At 31.5% G+C, this 20,616-nt stretch overlaps 1 protein-coding gene across 14 annotated transcripts in view; it reads left to right on the plus strand.

Moving 5' to 3' along the window:
* Positions 1–20,616, plus strand: part of LOC145248838 (protein c-ets-1-A-like) — a 423,966-nt gene that overhangs the window by 384,045 nt on the left and 19,305 nt on the right. For 9 of the 14 annotated variants that reach the window (XM_080110549.1, XM_080110557.1, XM_080110552.1 and 6 more), the window contains 2 exons: positions 5,775–5,975; positions 16,482–16,583. The exons of 1 other annotated variant lie outside the window; for it this stretch is intronic. In XM_080110549.1, coding sequence (XP_079966675.1) covers positions 5,775–5,975; positions 16,482–16,583 — 303 coding nt within the window. The remainder of the gene's footprint in view (positions 1–5,774; positions 5,976–16,481; positions 16,584–20,616) is intronic. 4 more of the 14 variants (XM_080110553.1, XM_080110562.1, XM_080110556.1 and 1 more) reach the window with 2 other exon arrangements.

A 20,616-nucleotide genomic window follows, 5' to 3' on the forward strand; every position in this document is an offset into this window, starting at 1 on the left:
TATATATATATATATATCCTGGATGTTTCTTTATTATAATTTTTCATTTGAATATATGATGGATTAATAAATATTGTAATTCATTTGATTTTGATTTTTATCAAGTTTTCTTGTATTTTAATTGCTCTATACAATATATTGAGCTTTCTATTATCTTGATAGTTTTTTTTTTTAATCCTTTGAGATGAGGCTTTATAATTTGTGTATTCATTTTTTTTTTGCGGACTGTTATCCTCATATTTGTTGTATCACTACATTTCAACCAACTTATCCTTTGGTCTTCTTCAGGTGATCAACCACAACTGGATAAGAACGAGGAGTCTTATAACTGTATCCCCAGTAACTACTGCCTTCCATAGTTGTCGTCTAATCATGTGTTGGCCAACTAATCCTCTGGCCTGCTTTTTTATTTATTTATTTTTTTTTTTTAAAGCGGTTTCGATCCTACTCAAAGCAGGCCAGGCGATTAGTTGGCAAAATCATAGTGAGCCAACAACTACGGAAAGCAGTAATTACTACAGATACAGTTACAAAACTAAGCATTCCTATCCTGTCGTTAACTGTCTGAAGAAGGCCAGAGGATAAGTTGACTGAAACGTGATGAAACAGCAATAAAGATGAGGATAACAGTCCACAAAAAAAAAAAATCAATATTTGTTGTAATTTAAATTTCCATAACTAATCCCATGGCAGGAAAAATTAACAGGACAGTCCTGCGCCACATTTTTGTGTCCTTAAAAAGATTAAAATTAACAAATATTAAACCTTATGTCTAAAATCCTTATTTTAATTTTTATCAACATCTGTTACACTATTTTTAATTTAATGTAAAAATTAAGGCTTAAGCTTAATAGACCTTAAAATAAAATTCGTGGAATCTTCATTGATGCCTCATGACCTTAGATCAAATTCATTGCAAATTTGATATATTTAAAAAAATGTTTTTTTTTAATTGCCCCCCACCCCCAACCCCATCCTTTTTTAATACACTATTTTTTTTTCGTCCTAATTCCACCGGAAGTAAGAGGGAAGTGCTAAGGGAAAATATGTCCTGTTCGATGTTGTCAATTCAAATCCATTTTATAAAAATGTGTTTTAATTGCCCCCCTTGTCCTTTTTTTTTTTTTAATACTGTAGTTTTTGTTCATAATCTAACCATAAGTGAGGGTGGTGGTGGTAGTGAGGTAAAATATTTACTTTTCGTTGTTACCGAATTCCATTTGATCCCAAAAAAATATTGGAAGTTAAGTCTCTGCTTTCCTAGAACGAAATTAGTATACTTGGGCAGCATTGACAAAATATGGACATATATATGTATATATATATATATATATATATATATATATATATATATATATATATATATATATATATATATGTGTGTGTGTTTAAAGAAAAAATAGAAAAAACCGAATGAAATTATTAAAAAATCAACGTTTCGTTCTTGTCTCAGAGGACATCTTCAGGATAATTGAAATAAAAATGTGATAAAAGACAAAGTCATAGATCGTGCGAAAAAGGACAGTTTTTTAAAATCCAACCCATGTCGGGAAAGGACGAATATTCGTCCTTTCCCGACATGGGTTGGATTTTAAAAAACTGTCCTTTTTCGCACGATCTATGACTTTGTCTTTTATCACATTTTTATTTCAATTATCCTGAAGATGTCCTCTGAGACAAGGACGAAACGTTGATTTTTTAATAATTTCATTCGGTTTTTTCTATTTTTTCTTTAAACATAACGTCAACCACCGCTGGTACATTTTTTCATTCCTTATACATATATATATATACATATACATATATATACATATACATATATATATATATATATACATATACATATATATATATATACATATACATTATATATATATATATATATATACATTATATATATATATATACATTATATATATATATATACATTATATATATATATATACATATACATTATATATATATATATATACATTATATATATATATATATATACATATACATTATATATATATATATATATATATATATATATATATATATTTTTTTTTTTTTTTAATTCAATTTTCACCCCAAACAAGGCACAGTGCCACTTTGAAGTAGGGGGCTACTATTAGGGAATTAATTTGCGGGGTCATTATGAAGGGAGAAGAGTAGAAAGATGTTTGTTAACATTACACTTGAACTTCTGCATATCATTGCAGTTGGGAAAGCAGAATCCCGGGAGGGAGTTCCAAAGACCCGCAGTTCTGGGGAAGAAACTATTGGAGTAAAAGGCTTTCTTGCACCTAGGGATCTCTACTGTAAAGGGATGAGACTTACTTATATATATATACATATATATATATAGTGTTATAATGGAATAAATCCAGAGGAAATCCGGGTATGAGAGCTCAATGTGGTAAACAGAGCAATAAGATAAAAATTATAACACGGAAATTACATAATTGTCGATGCAATAATTTATTTCAACCATATGGTATTTTCAAGCATCTAAATCAGACAATTACATTTTTGATACTCAGATACTGAGTATCAAAAATGTAATTGTCTGATTTAGATGCTTGAAAATACCATAAGGTTGAAATAAATTATTGCATCGACAATTATGTAATTTCCGTGTTATAATTTTTATTATATATATATACACTAACACATACTTGGGCAGCATTTTTTCTCTAATGCAGGTTTTATTGAAGAGAAAGGACAATTCCTGTTTCTCTTGAAATCCATTTTTTTTTTCATTTTGGCAGGCTAATGTTTGAATGTTCTGTTTCTGTGCAAAAAGCAAATTGCGGTAGTCGCGAACGTTTTTGACTTCTTTAAGTCGTCCTCAGGCGAGTTATGAATTAAAAATTGCGTTGGTGAATGTATCGATTAAAATCGTTTTAAATCATTAAAAGCATTTCAGCGTGCCTTCCCTGAGCCTGATTGATAGTTTTTTTTTTTTTTTTTTTTTTTTCATGCAGATTAGTAGAATGAATGAATAAATATTACGTTTCTGAATTTTGGACTACTGTTCTCATCTTGAGTGTTATTTGCACAGACTTAGACCAATGTAACCTTCGACCCACTTCATATGTATCTTATTAAACTCGTAATCTACACGGAATTTCGAATGGAACCCGTTATTTAATCTACAGAAGTAGCATGGCATCGTTTCATCAATCGTGACTGGGTAGAAAAAGAGTCCGAGTAATTCCCAATTGTATTATTTTAGTGTCGTCTATGCTACGGCTATTCAATCTTCTGAAGAGTAACTTTACATTTTTAGCAAGTACTCTATCCACTATGCTATAGGTCCTTGTGTAGATTAAATAAAGGGTTCTCTCTGAGATCCCGTGCAGAAGTATGATACACCTAAGGTCAGAGGTTACATCGATTGAAATGTGCAAATAAGTACTCAAGTTGAAAACCGTAATCCGGAGAATGTTAATACAAATAAATTTTAGAACAACGAACCATCGGAAGCTATTCTGAAACGAAACATGGCTTACATTTCTAAAAAGCATCTTCGATAAAATAGAATGGTAACAATTCGATATATTTTATTTTCTGGCATTCATTTCACACCGTGTTCTAAAACTGTCTGATATTGATTCATTTCTGTCTTTCATTTTGAGTGTCGTTCTATATTTTGATTGGTTAGGGCAGAAGAACTTGACTTCTTTCAACTCATTTTTTTTTTTTATCTCTAATGATCAGAATTGATATACCATGACACATTGTTAGTGGAAGGTCTACAAACGATAAGTTTCTCGCTTCCTACTGGCAATAATGGGTCACTCATGCCAATCGAAGCACTACCGACTTGTATGGGACAACAAAGTCAGGGTTTGTTTTACTGTACACATAGATTCGAAAAAGTTGTCAAAAAAATATATAACAAATGTTATCAAAGGCAAGATAAGTTACTTTTCTACCAAACTGGATATATTTTTTGTGTTTATATTCAATGTAACATGTTTATTCAGCTCGAAAAGCATACAGTGTTTACCGATGTATTGGAAAATTCAAAATGGCGCCCGACTCTCTATCTTTAACATGGTAAGTTTGGGAAAAGGTGTTATAAATAATAAACTAGACAAAATACTATTAAAAAAACGCCGAATATATATCAACTTAGGTCACGGTAACATATATTGAGCGAATTTCTAACGGTATTTTGTCTAGTTTATTATTTATAACATCTTTTCCTGAACTTACCATGTTAAAGAGAGAGTCAGGCGCCATTTTGAATTTTCCAATACATCGGTAAACACTGTATGCTTTTCGAGCTGAATAAACATGTTACATTGAATAAAAACACGAAAAATATATCCAGTTTGGTAGAAAAGTAACTTATCTTGCGTTTGATAACATTTATTTGTTATATATTTTTTGACAACGTTTTCGAATCTATGTGTACAGTAAAACAACCCCCAAAGTCAGCCATTCCTCTTGTTGATGACATTTCAGGTTTCAAGATAAAGCAGATATGTATTTTGTTGGTTTCTGTTAAAATAAGGAATACGGACAATGCTATTTTGTGGATAGAATTTTCATGTTAAACTAAATTTTTGAGGTATCTTATTATATTAGATAAAAGTACAGAATATTTACAAAATGCCTTCCCCTCTCCATGTTAAGAATGGGTTTCTAAATAACGTTATCTGTATTTTGCATATGACTCTTTGGCAATATGCGCATTCGTAGGTTGAAACAGCCAAGACGGTCGACCGATGCTAACGTCACGTGGAAACTTAAAATTGCAAAATGTGAATATAGGAATAAAGTGAGTTTCAATAGTTTTTAACAAAAAGAAAAAAAGAAAAACGCTTTTTCAGACATTTTAAAATAAAAAAAAGTTATTTTGAAATAATTACATTACACTTCCGTTTTATATATCATTTTATCTCGTCTTATTTATGAAATTAAAAAGTTGCAACTACTTTTTTAAATAAATGTTAATCTTAAAAAAACTAAAAAAAAAAAAAAAAAAATTAAATATTTCTTTAAAATTCTAATTTATACAAATTAACTAATCTCGTGATGAACCCATTTAATCAAAAACTTCCTTTTTGAATTCTGTTTTGTTTTTCTTTTATTCAAATTCTCGTTAAATGCAACAAATTTCGCTAAACAATTGTCTGAAAAAGAGAAGATGCATAAAAGTATTTTTTAATCAAAAACTATTAAAACATATTTCGTCTCTATATTCGCATTTCGCAATTTTAAGTTTTCACGTGATGTCACCATCGTTCGGCCATCTTGACTATTCAACCTAGGAAAGCGGACATTGACCTTTTTTTTTTTTTTTTTTTTTTTACTCAAAATCCATTAATTTAAAAAATTGGTACTTCTGAAGTTCACAGACTATGCTATTTTATAGATAGGATTTTCAAATTTAATTCCATTTTTTTTACATCTTGTTTATTAAATTGTTAGGTGAAAGCACAGAATGTTTAGAATGGGTTTTTAAATAATATCTTTCCAGCACAATCCTTACCTTAATCTGCATAAGTATCCAAATCCATTCTATATTATCTTTATTGCTTATTCGATGATATTGGAAGATGAGATAGCCACTCATATTTCAGGTATACGATGTAAAATAACCTATATTAGTGGTCTTTTTATTATTATTTTGACACTAAAGGAAACGATTTTGGTAGTTTAATGATTGGCACCCAATCTCTAAAGGCAACCCATTTCTCTTTGAATAAAGAAAGCTTGTCTTTGAAAAAAAGAGAAAAGAGAAAAAAAAAAACGGTTTTTCTTTTTCTTCTTTTCAGATCCTGTCCAGTGGAATAAACTCCATGTTGTCCAGTGGCTTGATTGGGTGATGCACGAGTACGCGTTGATTGGGATCCGAACGGACCGTTTCAACATGAGTGGCAAGGAAATGTGCCAGTTGGGAAAGGAAGCCTTTCTAGAAAGAGCCCCACCTTATGTCGGTGATGTTCTTTGGGAGCACCTGGAAGTCATGAAGCGGGGTAAAGATACATTACTAATTCTCTCCGACAAAGCACTTGCATATAAGCTTCCGATAAAATAGAGGTTAAATATTGAGCTTTCCCCACAAACCCTGTTGTGATTATTTTTGCCTTGCATTTTGGTCTTTGTTTATCCCTTTTTTTTTTTTTTTTTTTTTCAATTAAATTTTTCTTGTACATTCTCGAATTTGCATCCTTACAATATGTCTTCCCTCATATATATTTCTGTAGAAATATATTTTATTATAATATATACCAATCCTTATTTAAGAAGCTCAATGTAATTACAGAGCAATATAGAGAATAAATGACAAAACTATATTCCAAAATTCATTCTTTTAATTCAATTGACGTATACGATTTTTGACAATATCTGTTTCGTAGCACAAAAATCAATCACTTAATTGATATAATTAAGTGATTGATTTTGCGCTACGAAACAGATACTATCAAGAATTGTATAAGTCAACTGAATTAAAGAAATAAATTATGAGATCGTTAACATCATGAATTTTGGAATATAGTTTTTTGTCATATATATATATATATATATATATGTTTTATTTTTTCTTACCGTATCTTTCTGTTAAGTTACATTATTGTTTCGGCTTCACGGCCGTTTTTTTTTGGCCGTCTGTAGCGTCCTCAGACTTTTACAGAAATGTTCGCTATTTTGGGATGCTACAGACGGCCAAAAAAACGGCCGTGTAGCCGAAACAATAATGTAACTTAACAGAAAGATACGGTAAGAAAAAATAAAACGCATATTAGCTCTACAACAGTATTGAGCACTTTCTTCAGTTTTTATTAATTACCATATCCACTATAGACTAAAATTTGGAAATACTTTCAGATTACAGTTTGTATAATACTGTAAAAATTAAAGTCCATATAAATATTAGTATCAATATTTATTAGACAATCGCAGCCAGATACAAGATAGAGCAATAATATAAATTAAATTTTTTTAATTTACGGGATATTCAAAATTAAATTAAAATAGTAAAATTTGTGACTGCCTTTCAACATTTTCCTCTGATGAAATGAGCAATTTATTGAAAATCTATGGTTAAGAAAAATACTTAAATTTTTTGTATTTCTTGTCAAATTATAAATTTGTTATAAATTTTTTAATTTCAAATTTTCGTAGCTTCATATCTTTTCTATAATAAAGTAAACCTCAATTTTGACTTTGTCATCAATAGCTTTCGTCCTACAAAATCTATTTGATTCTGAATAACCAGCAAATTACAGCAATTATCAGTTTTTTCTGTAAATTAAAAATTTTAATTCCAATCAATTTCATTGATTACATTGTATCTGCCCAGATATTTCTTTCAGTAAGAAATTTCCTACTGTACACCAGTATTTTTGATTGGCAAGTCATCTGTTTGAAATGAAATTGCTGCATTAGTCACAAATAAAAAAAAATTAGAAATGGCATCTAAAACCGTTTCTCTAGATAAATACTGAACCTTCCATTTTATTTATTGCATTTCATCATTCGAAATTTTATAATTTAATTCAAATGCTAATTCTAAAATATTGAAACTTGGATTCTTCACAAATTTTAGTTTCAAATTTTATATTTCAAACTTTATGATCGTCACTTTGACGAAGTTTATATTTAGTTTAGAAAGAAATTGTTTTCTTCTCCTGCCAAACGCCTTCTCAAAAAAAAAAAAAAAAAACTCTATCAAATTCAATTAAAACTACTTTCTAACTTTTCTTTTTCTCATCTCCCTTAACTATGCTTTTGTTTTTATATTTTGCAAATTAATTTTTTAATGAAAATACGATTTTGTAATTCAAATTCAATTATTTGTGTGTGTGCGTGTGAATATATTAATTGAACCAAATTGTTATAAAATTATAATTATAGTAATGTTTTAATCTAATCTTCCAAACCGTCCAATTTTTTTATCAAATATTTTTATCAAATTATCTTTTTTAAATAGGATTTTGAAAGTTGAATTATGTTATCGATTTGGTCCATTAACTTATTAATTGACCAAAATTGTTATAAAACTAGAACTAATTTTAAAATGTTTAAATTGGAGCCATCTTAAAGTTGAAAGCTTCAATAGTCAAGTTACTGTTGCTTTAAACCAGTTTCTAAAAGGATTCGAAATAGCGTTCAAAACTTCCAATCTGTTAAAACATGTATACATATACAATTAAGAATTTTAAAGCCAGAAATAACCAGTTGGCAGCGAAATGGTCCCAAATTCCGTTCAAATTTCAAGAGACCATAAATTCATTTTTTTCCAACTATTAACAAAAGGTTAAAATGGTTTACTTAAAAAAAATTTATTTATTTATTTTATTTATTTATTTTTTTACACGGGAATCACCACTTATCAAAGTCAGAAAGCCACTCAAGGATAAGGGTTAATGAATGTAAAGTAGTAGTGTAGTAATTGTTAATGGTACAATTTGATTATTTAAGGGGACGATTCAACAAGAACTTGTTTACATTAGACTTGAATGCTACCATACGGTCGGTACTGTAGTCGGCCGGAAAGCAGGCTAATAGAACTGTGTTTCACAGGTCTTGAAAAGGAGTTCTGTTTGGAATCTGCATTTAGATTTAGACTTTTGTTTAAGTGGACATGCATTGTGGTAGATTTAATTTTGAAAAAAATTATTTTTTTTAATAGGATTTTTTAATTTTAGTACTTAATACCATCACATTTTTCTTTTTTGAATAGTCGATTAACAATCAATTAAAAAATGTAAGTCACGCAGAGGCGAGAAATACAGACACAATGAGTGGCCACACTTCTATTAATATAGATTTATAATGTCGAAGCTGTTTGATGTTTTTGGTACGATAAGAGGTCCACTTTAATATCAGACATTGAAAAAGAAAAGGAAAATTAATTGAAAAAGGAAATTTTAATTTCGAAAGCTCAGATTAAAATAAGTTTTATTTTAACAAATACGTTGTTAGGGTGTTATATATATATATATATATATATATATATATATATATATATATATATATATATATAAAATTATGAAGCAATATTTTTTGTTAAAAATGTGTATATTTTCCATTATTTTTTATATATTTGATTTCAACAAATTTAATTTAGTCATAAACTGCATTTAGTAACTAAAAATTGTAAAATAATTAGAATTATAAAATATTTGTTTATTTTCCTAATATTACGTTGTAATTTGGCTTTCAAGTGCACTTGATTGGTATTTTATTTTATTCAAATTTAGTTTGGTTTTCAATTATATAAAAAAAAATGGACATCAATTAATTAAACTGAAAACTTTTTTTAAAATACCCTTCATTAACAAAACCACTAACTCTAAGTCAAAATCAGCATATGGTGATTAAATTAGTGAAATGTATAACCCCCCCCCCCCCGCCTATTGTAACTTTATATTACCAGGCAGATATACTCATTAAGGTAGGCCATATACTATAATGGTACAGTTTGTTTTTTGTTTGTTTGTTTGTTTTTTTCAAACCATACAGCCATCCTTCTTTTCAATTTTAAATAAAAAGAATGGAGATTGTGGGTGGATGTTCAGTTTTTGTTTCCCCCCCCCCCGCCCCCCTCAAGATAGACTGTGTGAGATTTTTCTTCTTCCAATTGTCTCATTGTGTTGTTTGGAGAGTCCATGTGCTGATAATGTTTGGGTCAGACATTTTTTTTTCTTTCTTTTTTTTTAATGACCTCCCATCCCCACCACCCAAAGCAAAATCTTTTTCTGCTAATGTACTCAAGTACACCCACCCATTATGTACCTGTTGACCTGACCATCACACAGGCCAATTTGATTGATGACTTGTTTGTGTATTCTGTCACAATGAAGTTTACCTATGACTTTGCATCTACAAAACACACACAACCTTAACCTCTTACACACAAAAAATAAAATATAAATAAAAAAAAAATATTTCAGTGACTTTTTAGACGTTTTTTTTTTTTTTTCCCCCTCTTCATAAAAATTACATCATATATGCAAATAATAAATTAATTTTATAATTCAATTAATATTTTAAAAAAAATTAATTGCCATATAAAACTGTGGACCTTTCTTGCTTGCATCTTGTCTTCCACGATCATCTTGTAAAACTAGACTAGCCGTGACCCGTTGGGTCAGTATGTTATATTAGCTATGGAATTCATGTATGAGCGTGACACTTGTGATGTAAAGAAAATAGGTTTTTTTTTTTTTTTTTTTTTTTACATAACGGAAACATTTCTATGAAAGTATATTAAAATGAAAAAAGAATATAGATAGATTTCTGTGAGTCGTTCTGTTTATTATAATTGACTATTTTTTAAAAATAAAATTACAGTTACTGAATTATAAGTGGTTGGTCATACTTATAGGTAAATGCGCACTGAACAGATACCATAATACTTATTATAGTTAAATTCAAATTTTGATATATCTGCTTTTTTTTTTTTTTTTTTTTTTACATCGTTCATTTCTGTATTACGTTTAAGTTATTTTAAACCCCACTCTTCCCATGTTAAATAATAATTTCGAAATAATAACGTTAATATTTCCGTGTGCAAGGCCAGGCGTGTATGCGCAACCGGATAGTGGGTTACATACATCGTTACTAGGTCATTTGAGTTTTATAATTATATATATATATATATATATATATATATATATATATATATATATATATACACACACATGGGCGTGACTCAGAGGCTAAGGAATCAGGCTGAGAGTTGTATGTTTTGGTTTAGATTCTAGTTGGTGGCACCGAGGTCATATTTTAGTTTTAATCTCATATTAGGTTCAATATAATAATCGAGAGAGAATTGTCTCTATAATAATAAATACGAAATCTGCATGAATTAAAATATATTTGAGCATATCTTACGACCGGGCAACGCCGGGCGACCTGCTAGTAATTGTATATATCACACACACTACCCCAAGGCCAAAAACTTGCGGAACAATAAGTGTTAGATGAAATAGATTCTGGCTCACAGAATAGCAATCCTTCCCTCTTTTTCAGAAGCATCGCCCATGAAATGTGGGGGCTAAATGACAAAATAAGGGAAGCCAGAGTTATGACCTCCCTATTAGACATTTAATATATGGAACGATAAATCTGGTTCCTGTTAAACCACTGCACTGCAGTTAAGTAACATTAAGCCTGGTCAGTACTGGATGGGTGACTATTTGGAAAAATAACAGGTGCTCTATATGAGAGAATGCCGAGAAGATTTTTTTAAAATATTTTAAGTAAAATAATTTGATGCAACTACACTCTAATAGCGAAATTCAAAATTTTCAATCTTGAATTTCAAAGCAAAGTCTTTACTTTATGTTGAATATCAGCAAAAAATGACAAAATACGATGAGAAAGAAAAAAAAATTATCAAAGAAAACATTTTTTGATGAAAATTAGCGAAAATAGCATGTTTAGCTTTAAAAAAAAACAAAAAAACACCTAAGAGTTCCGAAGGGTTTAAATGATGTAACTATTGCCAATTTTTTAAAATAATTTGTCACGTGTTCTCAAAACAATATGGCGACAGCTTTTTTTTTTTCTTCTTTTTTTTTACAATAAAGATCGAAAACTCATGTTTTATTTATTTTTGTTTTTAAATAATGCGGTAATATTTAATTACTTCTGATATGCAAATTAAGTAGACACATTACTTTTAGTTAAAATTGACACAAAAAGTCAGTAGAAAACTCGAAAATAAAATGGTAAAAATCCAAAATAAATATCATCGTGGCATTTGAGTGGATTTCACAAGCATTTTGTTTTATTTTCGAGTTTGGAGCGATTACCAGACTCCAAAGATAACAGCCTTATGTCCGGCAACTTGTTCTGGCTTTGCAACTCAAACGCTTTAAAATTAAAATAAGTTAAAACTCCCACAACTTATCCAGACATGTAAAAGAGTAACTTATCTTGCCTTTGGTAACATTTATTATTTAATTGTTTTTTGACCACTTTTTGGTTTGTTGTCCATAGTAAAACATGCCCAAAACTTTAATTCATTAGTTTAAAGCTATCCATTTTATCTCCCAGAAAAGATGTGTAAATTTATCGATTTGCCACAATTTTTTAGATTATATTCTATTATTCTATGAATTAACTTAATTTTAATAAAAATTCGGGATACTGGCCTCATTCCCACGGTTGTCTTTTGCCACATTTGGGCAGGAGCTGCTCAGAGCACCCTATCCTGCCTTGACGGTTCAGAACGGGCTTTGAAGCCCGGTGGGCGATGGCTTCTTTCCCACAGAGGTTTCATGGCCCTAAAAGTCGACAGATTAGAATATTCCTGTAATGATTCTGCCCCTCTGCAGTTCTAGGTCTACCTTCCCGGGCCTTGCCTTCTCTCTTTAAGGCGTGGGTTTTTTGCTAATCGCCTGAGGCGCCTTTATTGGAGAATCCTGACAGGGCTGCCCAGGCACTTTTTTGCAGATCAGAGTGTTCCTCCTCGAGGATGCTGACTTCTCAATCCCACTTTCCGACCCTGGTGTCGGAGTTCTTGCAGTGGGAGAGAATTAAGCAATTTTTTATGGCAAGTGCTCGTCTGAGCTCCAATCTATAGTCCATCCCTCATGCCAAACTTTCATAACAAACACTCGTCTAGCTACAACCACTGTCAATTTCCCCTTCTTTATATCTGTACCTAAATTTGCACGCAGATTCCATAAACAAAGTTTCTTTCCTAGAATCGCCCGCCTGCTGGCATTCTTTCCAGATGACTACAACATGGTAGTGTTCAAGTCCAATGTAAACAAGTTTGGGCTGTCTCGCCGCCAGAAGTAATTATATTCTACCAACGATCACTAAAGCTCGTCTCGCTGACTACCTTACACTCATTACCTCTTTTCCTCGAGTGGCTTTCTGGCCTTGATAAGCAGTGACTCTTATAAAGAAAAAGAAAATACTTGTTATAAGCCGGCTCCAATAGAAATCAATCTGTGTGCATTAATCATTTTAAATCGTCTCAATATCAATAGGCTACAAGCCCATTTCATTAAGCCTTATTCTCCAGTGGCTTTTTAGTCTAGATAAATGCAGGCTCATTAGTTAAAAAAAAAAAAGAAAAAAAAAGGTCCATTTAATAAATTACTATCTTTTCTTTAGAGCTTATAAAATTCTAAAGCTGGAAAGATATTTTAACTTACACATATACACCCCTCCCCTGGGCCCTCTTTTTTTTTTTATCATTTTGGTAGTAAATAGACAGTTGTACTTATTTGACCCCTTTAGTTGCTGCTGCTGCTGCTGCTAATAGCTTTAGCAGACTTTTTTCGTCTTCTTTCCCCCCCCCTCCAACTGGAATATTAAAAGACATTAATGGACAACTTTATTCTTTCTCTCTTTCTCTTCTACAAGAACCCTTGAATGTAAATAAACCTCACTTTTATTGCCCTTTAAATTAGTGTCTTAAAAAGACATTTAGAATTTAAAACACCTGTTTTTTTGTTTTTGTTTGTTTCTTTTTTTTTTCTTTTTTTTTCTTTTTTTTTTTCTTTTCATTTTTATTTATTTATTTTTTTTACAACTTTGATCATTTTTTACTGAATATTCATTACTGGGAGAGTGGAATTAAAACTATATCTTTTTTAAGATCCAAAGTAGATTTGAGCCATTCTAGATGAGGAGTGGGGATGCCTTACCCTCAACTAACAGCACCTCCCACCTCCTAAACAATCCTGACTTATTTCTTTAATTCATAGTTACTGAATTTTTCTAGATTGCCAAAATTATCAAATTTCATGAATTGGAACAAATACGTCTTTAAGACATTGCTAAGGTTGCTGCAAAGAAGATGGGATCCCTCTGTGTTAGCAAATTACTTGCACCAGAGAGTATCCTATACCTTTCCGAGACCACAATTCGCCCATGTATGGAGTATTGTTGCCACATCTGGGAATCTACCACTTGTCTCTCACTCTTAGACGATCCTTAAAAAAAAAAAAAAAAATGTCTCCAATCTAATAGTTCCCGATAATTTATGAGACAAGGGTTTGTGCTTAGTTGACAAAGTAGGGCTTGTTAGATTGGAGCTCCAACCTCTGTCCCATCTTCAAAATGTTGGATCCCTGTCCCATCATCAAAATGTTGGATCCCTGTCCCATCATCAAAATGTTGGATCCCTGTCCCATCATCAAAATGTTGCATCCCTGTCCCATCATCAAAATGTTGCATCCCTGTGCCTGTTTTTCAGGCACTTTAATGGAATGTGCTCATGACACTTTTTCCCCCCTCTTAAGGTACATTACTCCTGACTACCCCGACGAGCAAAAAAAAACAAAAACAAAAAAAAAAAAACATCTCTTCACTGTTCTTCAGGTCCTTCGATGCTGGAAAGCCTTCTATTCTAATTGTTTCTTCCTGTAGACTGCTAGACTTTGGAATTCCCTCCCTGTTTCCTTGACTGTACTAACTTGCAGAAGTTTAAATGTAACAGACATCTTGCTGCTCAATTCCCCACAGTCTCCTGTTAGACATGATTCCAAATAGTAGTCCCTTACATTCCAACCGGCAGTATGCCTTGCTTGAGATGAAAAAGATTTAAAAAAAAAAAAAAAAAAAGGCTGTGTCGTGTCTGGTCGAACTCTGGAATCTATAAGGAATTTCAAACTGAACTTTTTATTTAATCCACAGGACTATATTGTTCTTGTTCCATCAGTCATAATAACCAGATGGAAGTCTTAAGTTTTATTGTTAGTTAGTATTGCCTGTTGTGAGGATTGAACCGTCAACCTCCAGAAGACGGTAACTTAAAACTGATTATAATGAACGCCTTTATCCATTATGGCACATGTCCATGTTTGAAATTCCATGTAAATTCCAGAGCTTATCAAGATGTACCTAAAGATCAGGAATTACATCGACAGAAACGTTGTGAAAATAGCATTCAAGATGCATCCAAAATGGTCAAAACAATCCAAATAATACAAAGCAGCAATCTTAATCTAAAGAATTCATTAGCAAAATAAAAATAAAAATAAAAGTAAAAATAAAAGTAAAAATAAAAATAAAAGTATGTCAAGTTACGTAAATTTGAATTTTTTTTTAGAAAAATCCTACAATTTTTGTACGGTTCAATTTTTAAGATTGTTAAGTTTGTTTTTTTTTAATTTAAAATTTCTTTAATCCCGCACCCTGCTCACTATCAAGAAATAATTATAGGATATTAATAACGAACTTGTTTTGCATCCGGCTGGACACATCCATTGTAAAATAATTCTGAGTGGGATACAATTTTTGATAGAAATTTAATAGAAATACGTTTTTTTTTTTTTGTTTTTTTTTTTGTTTTTTTGTTTTTTGTTTTTTTTGTGAAGAACATGGGCCGATATTCCAGAAAAGAAACTGAAGATTCAGAATAGAATATTTAGTTTGCAGGTTGTATGCAGTTGATGACAATATCTGCAAAATGAGCTCTTCTATAAGAAGTGTCTAGATTTCATCAGCAATTTTAATTTTTGTAAAAATGCATTTAAAAATTAAAAATTCAATTGGGGAAAAGTATGAATCCATTTCCTCTCAGTATGGATAATGTTAGTGTAAATCAGACTCTCAAGCCCAGGTAGAGTAACCATTCTAGAAGGAATCCTCCAAAAAGACTTTTTCAGCTTTTTTTTTTTTTTTTTTTTTTTACTCACATTTACACCTAACAAGGCATATCGCCACTTGGACAGAAGAGGCTACTATTTGGGACTATGCATAGGAAAGATTAACCATATGTTTTACATTACATTTAAACTTCTGCATATAAGGCCATCAGGGAAGCAGGTAGCAGGAAGGGAATTCTAAAGTCTAGCTGTTCAACGGGAAAAAATATCAGATTAGAAAGCTTTCTGGCATTTAGGAACCTCAACAGTTAAGGGGTGTGATTTTGTTGCTAAGCGGGTTTGTCAGGGATAAGCACGTCAAGGGAGGACAATCAGAACATATTCCATTAGGCACAGATGCAATATTGCAGCGATGGGACAGGGGTTTGTGCTTAGTTGACAACGTGGGACTTGTTAGATTGAAGACTTTTTTTGGACTCTATCTAACAGGAAGAGCTTGTATGAGTATTACATCTAATATTGTGGTGTTTCTCTCACCCACTCGACTTAAGAGACAACACTTGATTAAAAGTACAGTTGCAGATTCTCGAAGCCTTGTTTCATGTTCAGCTTCTCATTAAGCTTCAGAGGGTATCCATTGTCTCTAAGCCAGACCGGGAAAAGTTAATCAAGTTATATTTGTAAATGAGAAAGTTATCCTCCGTTTTATGCCATGTTTGTAATGTTTCAAGGCTTTCTTTTAACAGTTAGGTCTTTGTTTTGTCTTGTTAATTAAATTTCGCAGTTCTTTCTCCCATTTTTATTTTTTTTATCCCATTTCAAACCTGTGAGCCAATCCCCTAATATTTTTTGACAAGATACCAGTTTTTTTTCTTCTACTGATCTCCCTTGAAAATTGCGCTCTCCTATTTCTTCCTCTTCTCTGCTTGAAGGTAGAACGTTTTCTCTTCGTATTTTCAGAGGCCGCCCAAGAACGAGCTTCTCTCTGCAACGTTCCTCCACACTTCAGTGAGCCTGTGTGTATGCCAGATATCAGCGAGAATTATCTCCAACGACAGAATAGTGAGTTGTCTCCCCCTATGCATCCACTCTTTAACAGATAAAAATTTAAAAAGCCTCAAAGAATATTGTGTGTTTATTTACAATCACTTCATAAGATGCTCAACTATTTTGACTTTTTATTTTCTTCCTTAAAAAATCTAATTTTCATGCTAGCGTACGAAAGGGGACCTGAATTTGTGGCCTCTTTCTGACCTTGGAAAATTTGATGACATACCAAATGAGTCTCCTCTATATCTGTGCAGTCTTTCAATCACCTACCTATCTATCAAATGATCCAATTTTTTTTAATTTTAGAAACAAAAACAATACATTATTTTTTTTTAATTGGTTGTGCTTTTATTGATCTTAAAAGTCGAAGAGAAATAAACTAAAAAAATAAAGAGTATAAAAGCAGTTCAAAGAATCTAAAGAAAGTTAAAATAATTTCCCCTTTTCATTAAACAATGAAAATAATTTCCCCTTTTCACCAAACAATGAAAATAATTTCCCTTTTTCACCAAACAATGAAAATAATTTCCCTTTTTCGCCAAACAATGAAAATAATTTCCCTTTTTCGCCAAACAATGAAAATAATTTCCCTTTTTCACCAAACAATGAAAATAATTTCCCTTTTTCACCAAATAACGAAACTAATTTTTAATGACAAAAAATGTTTGGTTTGTTTAGCTAATTCTAACGCACATTTTGTTACTGACCAAAAATACAAAAGTTCTACGAAAGTTTGTAGTGGCGCAAAAAAAAAAAAAACTTCCATGTTTTATGGAAATGTGCCTTCCTTTATGTGAAGGACATCTCCAACAATGTTTAGTGCCATTTTATTTATTTATTTTGGACCATTTCACCTGTTATTTCCTTCGGCAGACAAAGCACCTAGGAATTTCCCTTCTAAGTATATTTTTTGCATCGTTATGTGTTTACTAACTCTCACTTCCCCTGTTTTGTCCCTCAGTCCTCATCTTCAACGGATGAGCAATGTTTCTGAATAAAGGATTTTGGGGGGGTGGGGTAGAAAACACTGTATACTCTGTCTTGCAGAATCAGATTCCATCACTATGCTGTTGTCACGCTGACCACCATACATTCATTAACTCTTATCCTCAGGTGGCTTTCGAGCCTTGATAAGTGGTGACTCCCTTGCAAGAAATTTTGATTTACTAATGTAATGTCTTGTCATTTGATCATCTAATTTCACACGACGTAAGTTTTCCGAGGCCAGAAATTTGGAGCTTCCTTTCGTACACTAATTTTTCTTGCCGATATTCTAACCATCAGAATCTTACTTGAAATTTTGCTTATAGCAGTTTAAAAAATAAAAAAATAATAAAAAAAGAAAAAAGTACAGTGCAATCCGGACATAAGAGACTTCTTATAAGGTCCCTACAGCTCTCTTTTATCGAGGACCACACTGTACATTAACGCAGGCTCTAATTTGGGACCAGATTTCGTCCTGGTCTCTTATATCCGGGTTACACTATATATTAGTATGAATTGGCAAGTTAGTGTTTGAATCATGACGTTTGAAGACGTTTCAGCAGTGTCTTTCCTCTGCGTTCATACAAATGAAACAAACATGGAAATGATAATGTATGCATAAAGTATGAAAGAGGTGTGTATTACAGTTCATTGCTGAGTTCAACACAAAAAAACAAATGACTGCTTCCATCTATTTTAAGGGGCAGATAACTCCCCGGGTACTTCCTGTAACAGGGACAGATAACTCTTACCTATACAGATTTAAGATAGTGTCCATATAAAAATGTATATATAGTTTACAGTGAATATAAATGTGTGGAGAGGATGTGTAAGTTGAGGGAAAGGTCTTACATATAATGAAATGTTTGTGTTACACACATGATAAAACAGAACTAAAGAGAATTTCCTTGAGTGTTTCTTGTATCTACCAATTTCAGTACCGTCTACAATCGTGAAGAGAGTATAATTGGAACTGAAACGCCTTCTGGTGAATGCTTATTTAAATGTGTCAAAAACGTTAATGTTACACCGTTTTGGCTTGGAGCAAAATGCAGTATCTGTTCTGATACTAAACACTCTTTTTTTTTTTTTTTTGTCCTCTCTCAGTGAAGGTAAAATCTTTCTAGACTCGAGCAATTTTTATTTTGTCCTTAATTCATAGCGCTCATTTCTCCACATTAAAAAAAACTGCCCATCTTGTTTTACCTTCATGGGGAAGCAAGTAAATTGGGACTTTTTTTTATTGCCTTGAATCTGTTGTTGGCATTGGTTTCTCCAAATCTTTCTAGAATCAGGTACTTACAGAAGCAACCACATGAAGGTCATCAATATCCATCAGTTAAAGTGCCCGTGCCAGTGCCAGCAGTGTTCACACTCAGCAGGTGAAACTGGCTTCCTCCATAGAAGGAAGTGCAAAAGGGAATATCAGTTTAGTCACACGGAGATGATGATATTAGATTTTTGCAATTCTTGCAGGGAAGTGTTGATTGATATCGTACAGCACCTAGTATTCCCAAATGGTCATCCATCTGGTATTGACCAGGTTCAGTGTTGCTTAACTTTGGTGATCTAACAAGAACTGGTGTGTCAACGTAATTATGTCGTATTAAAAATTAAAGTGGTGTTCTGCAACGAATAGGATTCAAACTTGGCACACCCAGGTCATCAGTCTGCATCGTTATCTATTTAAACATGATCAATCCCCACCCATCTCTTAGGAGGAATGGAACACTATAGAAACTTTTTCTGTAATCAATAAGCGACTATATTTTTATTTTTACATTTCTATTTATTGCACCCATCGCTAAACCAGAAGTTAGGAATGTTTAAATTAAGGCTAGTCAGTCGAAAAGAGGGAATGACTTTCGAAAATATCGGCGGAAAAAGCGACTCCTTGTAGAAAAATGCCCAGTTATGGGCGAAGGAATTAATGTTTTTGGCCAATTTTTCAATATTTGTCGTCAGAGACATTGAGCTTCAAAATGATACCAATTTCATGGAAATTGATCGCCTCTGTTGAAAGTTTTAGGCAACCATACAGGTGAGATTTATGTTATAGATGTTGAATATTTTTCTTATACCATCATTCATGACTGGGTAGAGTAATTTGTGATTGTATTTTTACCATCACCCACACTAGGCATTGAACCTTCAACCTGCGAAAGACTGTCACTTAAAACTGATAACTTAGCACTGATATCCGTTATGCCACAGGTGCTTGTGAGAATAGCGTCCAACATGAGAACAGTTGTCTGAATGATACAAATTCAGAATTTTCTATTTTTTTTTTTTCACTTTGATTGTAAAATAAACATACAATATTTTTGTAATTTTTTTTTTATTTGAAACAAAATTATTTTTCAGTTTTGTTTTTATTTTTTACATTTTTTTAAAATCCAGATGCTAACAATTGTTTAAAAAAAAAAAAAAATTGTTTGTCCCTAAACAAAATTTAGTTAAGATGTTGTATGATTGATGTGTGCTTGATAATAAAATTAGATGGTTTAGAACTAAAAAAAAAAAAAAAAAATTTTAGAGTGCTATCACAGTAATTGGCCATTGCTTTTTTTATATTTTTTTCGGCGATTTAGCAGAGAAGCCAACAAACGAAAACAGGGTAAAAAAAAAATTTTTTTAAAAAGATGTTGCCATAGCCAAATTAGATGCTTTAAAAAAAAAAAAAAAAAAAAAAAAAAAAGAGTGCTCCAGGATAAATGAGCATCACAGTAATTCTCTATAACTTTTTTATAATATATATATATATATATATATATAAATAAAAAAAATAAAAAAATTTTATAGGTTCAGCAGAGGAGCTAACCAAAAAAAAAAAAAAAAAAAAAAAAACGGTCAAAAATTCAATTATACAATAAATAAATAAATAAATAAATGTTACAATAGCCAATAAAACTTACTTTTGTACTTAACTGGCTCATTTTCTGGTTTAAAAGTATTTTTAAATGCTTTTTTTTTAATCTTAAATAGTCGATTTTTACAAGCGATTTTGCAAACAAAATGGCAGCAGGTTTGGTTAACCCCGAAGAATACTGTAGGCCACCAT

The sequence above is a fragment of the Euprymna scolopes genome, chromosome 27, assembly GCF_053919585.1.
Source record: "Euprymna scolopes isolate OS-2025 chromosome 27, ASM5391958v1, whole genome shotgun sequence".
NCBI lineage: Eukaryota > Metazoa > Mollusca > Cephalopoda > Sepiida > Sepiolidae > Euprymna > Euprymna scolopes.